Raw genomic sequence first — 12,443 nt, 5'->3', positions numbered from 1 at the left:
TCCTGAGTCATGTGGTGGTGCACACATGATTGTATGCTTTTCTCAATCTTAGAGGACTATACACTCAAAGAGTTAAGTTTTGTAGTATGTAAGAAACAATGACTTAAAATAAATTGCAGGTTTACTGACTTATGTTTCTTTTATTTAAGGGCTAGATTGGGTTTGAGAACCAAGGTTCTATCTGTGCTTGCTCAGGTTCTCCTCAATCATGTGACGATTACGTACTCAGATTCACAGTTCAGTATGATAAATTGGACTTATATATAATAGTGATAGTTGATGAAATCTTTTTCTCAAACTTGGGTTAAGATTTTATAGTGACTAGATTTTTTGAAATGTTAAATATTGTTTAAAATAACACTACCCACAGATTGCCATCAGTTTATGATATTTTCCATTTTATAAATTTTTATAATCTTCAGTTTTGCTTTACTTTTTAAATTTCTAGATATAAATTTTCCTAATTTTATTCTTCTGAATTTTCTTATTTTAATATCTGTGTTACTGGAACCATTTTTTAGAGATGATAGTTTCTTTGATATCCGCACTAGTTATGTTAAACTTAAGTTTGCTAACTATTAATGTGCTGAGAAAAATGTTTTTCCTGTATTGATAATAAAAATGATAGCCTATTAAAACTCTTTATTTTTGTAACTCCAATTCATTACTTTTCTTGTATAATCAGGTCAATATTCAAAACATAAAATTATTTTTTGTGGTAATAATCATTTGTTTTTCTAATTAGTGTCTTAAGGCCCTCCAAGGTGCACATCAAATTAGCATCTTTACAATATTCTTTTGTTGCAAACTTTTAGACAAGTATGGTAAATATGAAAGATCTTAATTAAATATTATTTTTATAAGAGCAAACAAAGGGGCGCCTGGGTGGCTCAGTTGGTTGTGTGTCCGACTTCAGCTCAGGTCATGATCTCGCAGTCTGTGAGTTCGAGCCCCGTGTCAGGCTCTGTGCTGACAGCTCAGAGCCTGGAGCCTGTTTCAGATTCTGTGTCTCCCTGTCTCTGCCCCTCCCCTGCTCATACTCTCTCTCTCTCTCTCTCCCTCTGTCAAAAATAAATAAACATTAAAAAAAAAAAGAGCAAACAAAGCTCACCTTATCCCATAGATTGTATTTTTTCTGGCACCTTGCAGTGTAAAATATATACTACACTATAATATAATGCTATAGTCATAAAAGTCCAAGTGACACTTTGGTAAAAATTAAACTTTGGTATACTAAATGATTTAAAAGAGTAATATTTGTGAAAAAAGATTTAAAATAAAAAGTTGTTTTAATAATAGATTGACATATACATTATTTGGTCAACAAGAATATCCATTCAATTTCTTCCTCATTATACAGGCAAATCCTATGGAATTATGTATTATAACCTCATAGATGATAGATAAATGATCCAATCAATATTTTACTAAAACTAAACTTCTTTTTATTTCCATGAAGCTTCATGATAATTAGGAACTTGAGTGGTGGAGGAGAATTAGAGATGCTAACAGAGAAGTTGCAGATTATAGAGGAAATTCATCTAAACAAAGGACATATAAACCTGGCTAACATGGCTATTTGGCTTTCAAATTTACTGTTCAATCCTGATGGGATTTTTGAGAAGTCATAATGTTTAGAAGATTGAAACTGGTTTTTATTCAGCATTAAAGAAATGTGAGAATGTTAAAATACAGATTTATAGTATAAAGTAACAATTATTAGTATACTCAGGCACTTTTATAAACTTTCTTCTTATATATTTTTATACAGAAAAAATATATATTTCAAAGAGAAACAATTTACATGCAGAATTATTCACCACAACACTATTACAAAAACTGGTAACATTTTATCATAATGAATTTTAAATAGAAAAATTGTTACTCTTTTATTCTCCTTATGTTTAGAATCCTCAATTTGCAATTTATATAGCTCTCACAGTCCACAATTTAAAAAAAAAATTTAGGGGATTACCTTCTTTGGTTCTACTTCTTTGGCACTTTGAATTTGTAGCACAATAGAACTAGTATTTTGAAATCAGAGTTCTTTTACCTTATTATTTTATAAACAGCTAACACTTTCAATTAAATTTTTCTAAAGCTGTAAGGATATTCATATTTGGCTCATAAAATAAAGGGCTTGGATTTAAAGATTTAGAAATTTCTTTACTTCATTTACTTTTGATTATTTTTTTAAATTTTATTTTAACAGATTGTTCTCATTGCATTGCTTGAAAGTGTTAAAATCTCTCTTTTATGTGATTATAATTTAGGCATAAGGTAGATTAGAGAACATTTATTCATTTATTTATTTGTGAATGTTTATAATAATAAGCATTTATTAACTATGTATATAACCAACATTATGAAAAATACTCAGAATCTGTTCTGTCTACATGTTGCTAATAACTCACCCGGAAAAACAGTATCAACATATATGCTGGATGTCACAGTGAAAGAGATACTACTCTCAAATTTAATAGAATTTGTTATATTTAATATTATAAAATAAATAAAATAACCAAAATATTGTGTTAGAACTAGGGCAACTGCACAGGTCCTTTGATTTTATGTGCACAGCAAGATGGACTTTCTTGCCCTCACCCAAATACTTTTCCTTCTTTCTTTTAAGATTATAATTTCTTTCTTTCCTTTTCTTTCTTTCTTTTTTTTCATCTTTAATTTATTTAATCTCAACTTAGTTAGCATACATTGTAGTATTGGTTTCTGGAAAAAAAGAAAAAAACAAGATTATAACTTTAATCAGTACTGGGAGTTCTATTCAAGATTTCTATTCATATTGGTTAAGTAGGTTGATTCACCTCCCCACTCTCACCATTTCACAGAATCTTACTGAAAAAGCAGTAACTAAAAACAAAGGGAAATAGTCATAAAAACAAAGTGGCTTGAATAGCATTCAGGATATTAACAAGCAGTTTTGGAAGAAAAATGGCAGATGAATTCATTTTGATTTTAAAAACTACAGCTCAGAGCCCCTCAGGAAATTGCTGCAGTGTCAAGCTGCAAGAATTTCAAACTTTACTGAATATTCTACTGACCTTAGCTTAATATTGCAAGCATACTGGAGTGCCACAATGTGTTAATAATAAGGAATGTGTCAAATAATAATGTGTCTACTTCAGGAAATTATTTGTTAATGTAGACAGTGTACACTGGGTCAACCATTAGCTGTGCCTAATGTCATACCCAAAGTGACTGATTTGGGATCAGAAGTGAAGTATTCTTCCTGTACACTGAAAACTATAGAAATCTTATGAAAGAAATTGAAGAAGACAAAAAGAAATGGAAAAACATTCTATGCTTATGGATTGGAAGAAAAAGTTTGTTAAAATATCGATACTACCCAAAGTAATCTATACATTCAATGCAACCCCTATCAAAATAACACCAGAATTATTCACAGAGCTAGAACAAACAATTCTAAAATTTGTATTGAACCAAAAAAGACCCTGAATAGACAAAGTAATGTTGAAAAAGAAAACCAAAGCTGGAGGCATCACAATTCCAGACTTTAAGCTGTATTACAAAGCTGTAATCATCAACAGTACGGCACTGGCACAAAAACAGACACATAGATCAATGGAACAGAAAGAGAACCTAGAAATGGATCCCCAAATGGATGGCCAACTAACCTCTGGCAAAGCAGGAAAGAGTACCAAATGGAAAAAGGGTAGTCCTTCAGCAAATGGTGCTGGGAAAACTAGACAGTGACATGCTGAAGAATGAATCTAGACCACTTGCTTACACCATATGCAAAAATAAACTCAAAATGATGAAAGACTTAAATGTAAGACAGGAAATCAAAATCCTAGAGGAGAAAACAGGCAACAACTTCTTTGGCCTCAGTGGCAATGATTTCTTACTTGACATGTTTCTGGAGGTAAGGGAAACAAAAGCAAAATGAACAACTGGGACCTCATCAAGATATAAAACCTCTGCACAGTGAAGGAAACAATCACCAAAATGAAAAGGCAACCATCAGAATGGGAGAAGATATTTGCAAATAATATATCAGATAAAGAGTTAGTATCCAAAGTCTATAAAGAATTTATCAAACTCAACACTCAAAAACCAACTAATCTAGTGAAGAAATGGGCAAAAGACATGAACAGATGCTTTTCCAAAGAAGAAATCCAGATGGCTAACAGACACATGAAAAGATGCTCAACATCATTCATCATCAGAGAAATACAAATCAAAACCACTGTGAGATACCACCTGACACCTGCCAGAATGGCTATAACTAACAATTAGGGAGATAACAGACGTTGGCAAGGATGCAGAGAAAGGGAAACTTTTTGCACTGCTGGTGGGAATGCAAACTGGTGAGCCACTCTGGAGAACGGTATGAAGGTTCCTCAAAAGGTTAAAAATAGAACTACCCTATCACCCAGCAATTGCACTACTAGGTATTTATCCAAAGGATATGAAAATGTTGATTCAAAGGGGCACATGTTTATAGCAGCACTATCAACAATAGCCAATGTATGGAAAGAGCCCAAATGTCCATCGACTGATGAATGGATAAAGAAGATGTTGTATAAATATACAATGGGATATTAGCAATCAAAAAGAATGAAATCTAGCCATTTGCAACAATGTGGATGGAACTGGAGTGTATTATGCTATAGAAATGCTATAAATGAGATGCAAAATTAACTAGATACAGTGGCAGCAAGAATGGAAGAAGAAGGAGAGGATAGAATAGGCTAAACAGAGATAAAATTATGGAAAATGATGAAGCTGAAAGAAAAGAGGGAAAAGAAATTACTAGATCATGAGGGGAAAAATGGGGAGCTAAGTGATTCCATGAAATGAAACACTATCCATAGCATAGGAGTTCAAGAAAAAGAGGAGTGAGATAAAGGGGCAGAAGGTTTATTTGAACAGCTTATAGCTAAGAACTTCCTTAATCTGGGGAGGAAACAGTCTTCTAAGTCCAAGAGGTACAGAGAAATCCCTTCAAAATCAACAAAAACAGGTCAACACCATGACATATCAGAGTGAAACTAGCAAAATATAAAAACAGAGAATTCTGGAAGCAGCTAGGGACAAATGGTACTTAACCTACAAGTGTAGACACATAAGGGTAGTAGCAGACCTGTCCACTGAAACTTGAAGAAGTGAGTGGCAGGACATATTCAGTGTGCTGAATAGGGAGAATATGCAGTCAAGAATCCTTTATCCAGCAAGGCTGTTATTAGAAGGAGAGATTAAGGTTTTCCCAGACTAAACAAACAAACTAATTAACTAACTAAAGGACTTCATGACCACTAAATCAGCCCTGCAAGAGATCCTAAGGGGGACTCTGTGATGGAAAGCAGCAAAGACTATAAGGGACTGGAGACATCACCACAAACACAAAACCTACAGATAACACAATGGCATTAAATCCATATCTTTCAATAATCACTCGGAATGTAAATGGACTAACTGCCCCAATTAAAGACATAGGTTATCAGAATGGATAAAAAATAAGATCTATCTATATGCTATCTAAAAGAAACTCATTTTAGACCTGAGGACACCTGCAGATTGAAAATGAGGGGATGGAGAACGATCTATCATGCTAATGGAACATGAAAAAGAAAGACAGAGTTGCCATACTTATATCATACAAGCTAGATTTTATTTTATTTTATTTTTTTCTTTCATAATTGAGTTTTTATTTGTTGTTCTGAGGATCAGTACAGACAATTCAATTTGTACATAATTCTTAACGTATGTACCGAAAACCTAAAAAAAAAACCATGTAGCTGTGGTTCTTTTCTCAAAGTTATTCCAGTGACCTTCCAGCTTAAAATTTGGAGACAAATTTCCCTTAACAGTGTATCAAGTACCCGTATCTTCAAATGTTGATACGCTGTTACACTGTTGAGTCCCATTAATTCACAATTTAATGTCATATACGCTACATACTCAAATTTTCAATCTCGCACAGCACATTAACTTACTAGGAAACTGGACTACCACGACCAAGATGTTGGTCCAGTTACTAGGAAACTGGACTACCACGACCAAGATGTTACAGAATGCACAAAATTCTGACAGGGAGAGCCAAGATCAAGGAGTGGTTTTCTTTAGGAAACAATTCTACCAAAAACAACATGGGAATAGAAGTAATTTAAAATGTTCAAGACATATTAAATGCACGACTGACTCCAAATTGCCATTTTAGTATGCTTGATATTATACGATATAAAAACTACCCCATCTATGGAATGTTAAGCTGACACCCAAGACGATCAAAGCCTCCCATATTCAATATCCCATTTTCTGGTTGTACCAAAAAATAAACAACCAGCAAATGATTTCACCTCTTAAAAAAAAGCATTTACACTTAAAAAATGGGATGAGGTGGGATTCCCTCCTTCTTAAAAATGTTTCTAGAGCTACTAAAAAACTTGCATTTACAAAATAGTTGATAAAAATATTCCTCTGGATTGTACAAGAAGGGAGACAGGGACCACTGGTAAGACATGGGATATGATAGTAATCAGACTTGGCTTCTTTCTCTCCTGCTTCATCAGAGGCTGCACTCTCTTCGTTTTTAGTTTCTCCGTTTTCTGCAGGTAAGTTTTCTTTTGTTTCTTGGTTAGCCACTTCAGCCTGTTTTCCCTTTGCTCCCCTTTTCCCCTTTGCATTTTTTTGTCTTAAGATTTCTCCTTTCCCGCCGCCTTTTTTGGTTTCGCTTCCACTTTTGCAGGAGCAGGTTTAGCTGACAACCTTGCCGACCTCCTCTTGGGGTCCTTCTTCGCTGCCCCCTCGGCAGAGCTGACCTTCCTCTTGGGCATGTGGCGGCAGGGCGGGCACATGCCGGGTGCCGGGTGCCTGCGGGCCACCACGCGCCAAGAGCCTTCATGAAGCTGGGCTGCCTGGCCGCTACCGCTCCTCCCGCCGACCGAGCTGCTGCGACCCACAGCAGAGGCCACAAACTAGATTTTAAAACAAAGAGTGTAGCAGTGCCTGGGTGGCTCAGCTGGTGAAGCATCTGACTCTTGATTTCAGGTCAGGTCATGGTCTTGCAGTTTGTAGGTTCAAGCCCTGCATCAGGCTCATGCTGCTGATGGTGTGGAGCCTGCTTGAGATTCTCTCTTCCCCTCCACCACTCATGTTCTCTCTCAAAATAAATAAACTTAAAAAAAAAACAATAAAAAATAAAACAAAGACTGTAACAAGAGATAAAAAAAAGGCATTTTATCATAATGAAGGAGGCTATCCATCAAGAAGATCTAACAATTGTAAATGTTCATGCCCCAGCATGAAGCACCCAAACATATAAATCACTTAATCACAAACATAAACCAATGTATTGATAATAATACTGAAATTGTAGGTGACTTTCATACTCCACTTACAACAAAGAACTGATCATCTAGGCAGAAAATCAAAAAGGAAACAATGGCTCTGAATGACATATTGGACCATGTGGACTTAAGACATATTTTCAGAACTTTTCATCCTAAAGCAGCAGAATACACATTCTGCTGCAGTGCACGTGGAACATTCCCCAAAATAGAAAACATACTGGGTCAAAAAACAGTCCTCAACAAGTACAAAAAGATTGAGATCATACCATATATATTTTCAGATCACAATGCTATGAAACTTGAAATCAACCACACACAAAAAAATTGGAAACCCCCAAATACATGGAGGTTAAAGAACATCCTACTAAAGAACTAGGAAATTAAAGAAGGAATTAAAAAATACATGGAAGCAAATGAAAATTGAACACGACAGTCCAAACCTTTTGGGATACAGCAAAGGCAGTCCTAAGAGGAAAATATATTGCAATTCAGAACTATCTCAAGAAGCAAGAAAGGTCCCAATACACAATCTTACACCTAAAGGAGCTAGAAAAGCAGCAGAAAATAAAGCCCAAAGCCAGCAGAAGAAGATTAGAGCAGAAATAAAGTATATGGAATTAAAAAAAAATTGTAGAACAGATCAATGAATCTAAGAGCTAGTTTTTTGAGAGTAAAGAAAATTGATAACCCCCTAGCCAGATTTATCAAAAAGAAAAGAAAGAGTACTCAAATAGATAAAATCACGAATGAAAGAGGAGGGATTGCAACCAACACCACAGAAATACAAATATTAGAGAATACTATGAAAAACTATATGCCAACAAACTGGACAATATAGAAGAAATAGACAAATTCCTAGACACCCACGCACTACCAAAACTCAAATGGGAAGAAATAGAAAATTTGAACAAACCCATAACCAGCAAAGAAATTGAGTTGGTTATCAAAAATCTCCCAACAAATGAGAGTACTGGGCTAGATGGCTTCCCAGGAGAATTCTACCAGATTTTTCTTTTCTTCTTTCTTTCTTTCTTCTTTCTTTCTTTCTTTCATTTTTAAATTTACATCCAAGTTAGTTAGCATAGAGTGCAACAATGATTTCAGGAATAGATTCCAGTGATTCATCCCCTATATATAACACCCAGTGCTCATCCCAACAAGTGTCTTCCTTAATGCTCCTTACACATTTAGCCCATTCCCCCACCCACAACCCCTCCAACAACCCCGTTTCTTCTCCATATATGATAGTCTCTTATGTTTTGTCCCCCTCCCTGTTTTTATATTATTTTTGCTTCCCTCGCCTTATGTTCATCTGCTTTGTATCTTGAATCCCTCATATGAGTGAAGTTATATGATATTTGTCTTTCTTAGACTGACTAATTTTGCTTAGCATAATACCTCCTGGTTCCATCCATGTAGTTGCAAATGGGAAGATTTCATTCTTTTTGATTGCCGAGTAATACTCCATTGTATATATATATACCACATCTTCTTTATCCATTCACCTGTCAATGGACATTTGGGCTCTTTCCATACTTCAGCTGTTGTCAATAGCATGGTTATAAACATTAGGGTGCATGTGACCCTTTGAAACAGCACCCCTATGTCCCAATACAAATATTTATCCAAATACCTAGTAGTGCAATTGCTGGATCTTAGGGTAATTGTATTTTTAACTTTTTGAGGAATCTCCACACTGTTTTCCAGAGTGGCTGCACCAGCTTGCATTCCCACCAACAATGCAAAAGAGATCCTCTTTCTCTGCATCCTCACCAACATCTCTTGTTGTCTGAGTTGTTAATTTTAGCCATTCTTACTGGTGTGAGGTGCTATCTCATTGTGGTTTTAATTTGTATTTGATTCTATCAGACATTTAAAGCAGAGTTAATACTTATTCTTCTCAAAGTGTTTCAAAAACTAGAAATGGAAAAAAAGCTTCCAGACTCATTCTATGAAGCCAGCATTACCTTGATTCCAAAACCAGATGAAGACCCCACATAAAAGGAGAATTACTGGCCAATATCCCTGATGAACCTGGATGCAAAATTCTCAACAAGGTATTAATAAATCAAATTCAATAGTACATTAAAAGAATTATTCACCACAATCAAGTGGGATTCATTCCTGGGCTACAGGGCTGGTTCAATATTCACAATTCAATCAATGTGATATACCACATCAGTAAAAGAAAGGATAAGAACCATATGATCCTTTTTAACAGAGGCAAAACAAAAGCATTTGACAAAATACAACATCCTTTCTTGATAAAAAAAAAAAAAAAAGGAACCCTCTAGAAAGTAGGGATAGAAGGAATATACCTTAACATCATAAAAACCATATATAAAAGGCCCACAGCTAATATCATACTCAATGAGGAAAAACTGAGGGCTTTCCCCCTGGGATCAGGAACATATCACATATGTCCACTCTCACCACTGTTTTCAACATAATACTGGAAGCCTTAGCCTCAGCAATCAGACAACAAAAAGATACAGGAGTCCAAACTGGCAAAGAAGTCAAACTTTCACTCTTTGCAGATGACATGATACTCTACATGGAGAACCCAAAAGACTCCACCAAAAAAACAACTAGAGCTGATACATGAATTCAGCAAAATCACAGGATATAAAATCAATGTATAGAAATAGGTTGCATTTCTATACACTAGGATTGAAGGAAAAGAAAGAGATATCAGGGAAGCAATCCCATTTATAATTGCACCCAAAAAAATATTTAGGAATAAACCTAACCAAAGACATAAAAGATCTATACATTGGAAACTATAGAAAGTTTATGAAAGAAATTGAAGAAGATACAAAGAAATGGAAAAACATCCCATGCTTATGGATTGGAAAAACAAATATTGTTAAAATGTCGATACTACCCAGAGCAATATACACTTTCAAGGCAATCCCTATCAAAATAGCACCAGCATTCTTCACAGAGCTAGAACAAACAATTCTAAAATTTGTATGGAACCAGAAAAGACCCATATAGCCAAAGCAATGTTGAAAAAGAAAACCAAAGCTGGAAGCATCACAATTCCGAACTGCAAGCTGTATTACAAAGCTATAATTATCAAGACAGTATGGCACTGGCACAAAAACAGACACATAGATCAATGGAACAGAATACAGAACCCAGAAATGGACTCACAAATGTATGGCCAGCTAGTCTTCCTACAAAGTAGGAAAGAGTATCCAATGGATACAGTCTCTTGAGCAAATGGTTCTGGGAGAACTGGACAGTGACATATAGAAGAATGAAACTGGACCACTTTCTTACACCATACAAAAAAATAAATTCAAATGGACAAAAGACCTAAATGTGAGACAGGAAACCATCAAAATCCTACAGGAGAAAACAGGCAGCAACCTCTTTGACCTCAGCCACAGCAACTTCTTACTTGACGTGTTTCTGAATATAAAGGAAATCAAAGCAAAAACGAACTATTGGGACCTAATCAAGATGAAAAGCTTCTGCATAGTGAAGGAAACAATCAATAAAAGTAAAAGGCAACCTACAAAATGGGAGAGTATATTTGCAAATGACATATCAGATAAAGGGTTAGTATCCAAAATCTATAAAGAACTTGCCCAACACAACACCAAAAAAACCCAAATAGTTCACTGAAGAAATGGGCAGAAGACATGAATAGACACTTTTCCAGATGGCTAACAGACACATGAAAAGATGCTTAACATCTCTCATCATCAGGGAAATACAAAGCAAAACCACACCTGTCAGAATGGCTAAAATTAACAACTCAGGAAACATCAGAAAATCTGAAGCAGGCTCCAGGTTCTGAGCTGTCAGCACAGAGCCCAATGGGGGCTTGAATTACCCTATTACCCTATGACCCAGCAATTGAACTACTAGGAATTTATCTAAAGGACACAAAAAATGCTGATTCCAAGGGGGCATATGCACCTCAATGTTTATAGCAGCACTATCAATAGCCAAATTATGGGAAGAACCCAATGTCCATCAACTGATGAATGGATTAAAAAGATATATACATATATGTATTATATAATCCCAGTGGAAATATAACATGTGTGTACACACACACAAACACACACACACACACATATCCAGTGGAATAGTACTCAATGATGAAAAAGAATGAGGTCTTGCCATTTGCAACAACGTGGATGGAACTGAAGAGTATTATGCTATTTAAAATAAGTCACTCAGATAAAGACAGATATCATATGATTTCACTCTTATGTGGAATTTAAGAAACTTAACAGATGATCATAGGGGAAGTGAAGGAAAAATAAAAACAGAGAGGGAGGCAAACCATAAAATACTCTTAAATATAGAGAACAAACTGAGGGTTGATGGGGATGGGGGGGAGGGTTGGGAAGTGTGTTAAATATGTGATGGGCATTAAGAAGGGCACTAGTTGGGATGAGCACTGGGTGTTATTTGTAAGTGATGAATCACTGGGTTCTACTCCTGAAGCCAAGACTACACTGTATGATAACTTGAGAATTAAAAAAAAGTTATAAATTTTTATAAAAATGCAAATAATTGCATTGGTGTCCTCCACTCATTTTTTATATGAAACTATTGTCAAAACCATATACTGTCAACATTATTCTTTTATTATTAGAAAATGTTTAGGGGACCCTGGGTGGCTCAGTCGGTTAAGCACCTGACTTCAGCCTAGGTCACAATATCGCCATTCCCGAGTTCAAATCCCACATTGGGCTCTGTGCTGACAGCTCAGAGCCTGGAGCCTGCTTCAGATTTTGTGTCTCCCTCTCTCTCTGCCCCTCCCCACCCCACTCTCTCTCTCTCAAAAATAAAATAAACATTAAAAAAATTTTTTTAAGTGTTTACATTTCAGGATCACTTTCTCATTTTTCCTCAGATATTTCCATGAAGAAATTTGAAAAGAAAGTGAAATTTGTCTGTGATTATATCCAATCACCTATGAAGAATATCAAATTATTCTCATTTATTGGCCATCCCAATGGCATACCTGTAAGGCTGACAAGAACACAGAAAGGTAATAGTGCTCCTTACCAATCATGGTTTCGGGAGTGAAGCCCTGATATTTACAACCTGAATATCCTCTATATTAATCCATGTGAACATATTAGG

General features: G+C 35.4%; 1 protein-coding gene across 1 annotated transcript; it reads right to left on the bottom strand.

The window, feature by feature from the left end:
• Window positions 1–6,012: 6,012 nt before the first annotated feature.
• Window positions 6,013–6,815, bottom strand: LOC125925516 (non-histone chromosomal protein HMG-14-like). Its single transcript, XM_049634558.1, is given in 2 exon segments — window positions 6,013–6,662; window positions 6,665–6,815. Coding segments are annotated over 2 exon segments (531 nt in total). The 3' UTR covers window positions 6,013–6,282.
• Between the last annotated feature and the right edge of the window lie 5,628 nt (window positions 6,816–12,443).

Source organism: Panthera uncia, chromosome D4 (genome assembly GCF_023721935.1).
Source record: "Panthera uncia isolate 11264 chromosome D4, Puncia_PCG_1.0, whole genome shotgun sequence".
Classification (NCBI taxonomy): Eukaryota; Metazoa; Chordata; class Mammalia; order Carnivora; family Felidae; genus Panthera; species Panthera uncia.
The sequence above is the reverse complement of the archived record's forward strand: the minus strand, read 5'-3'. Positions and strand labels throughout refer to the sequence as shown.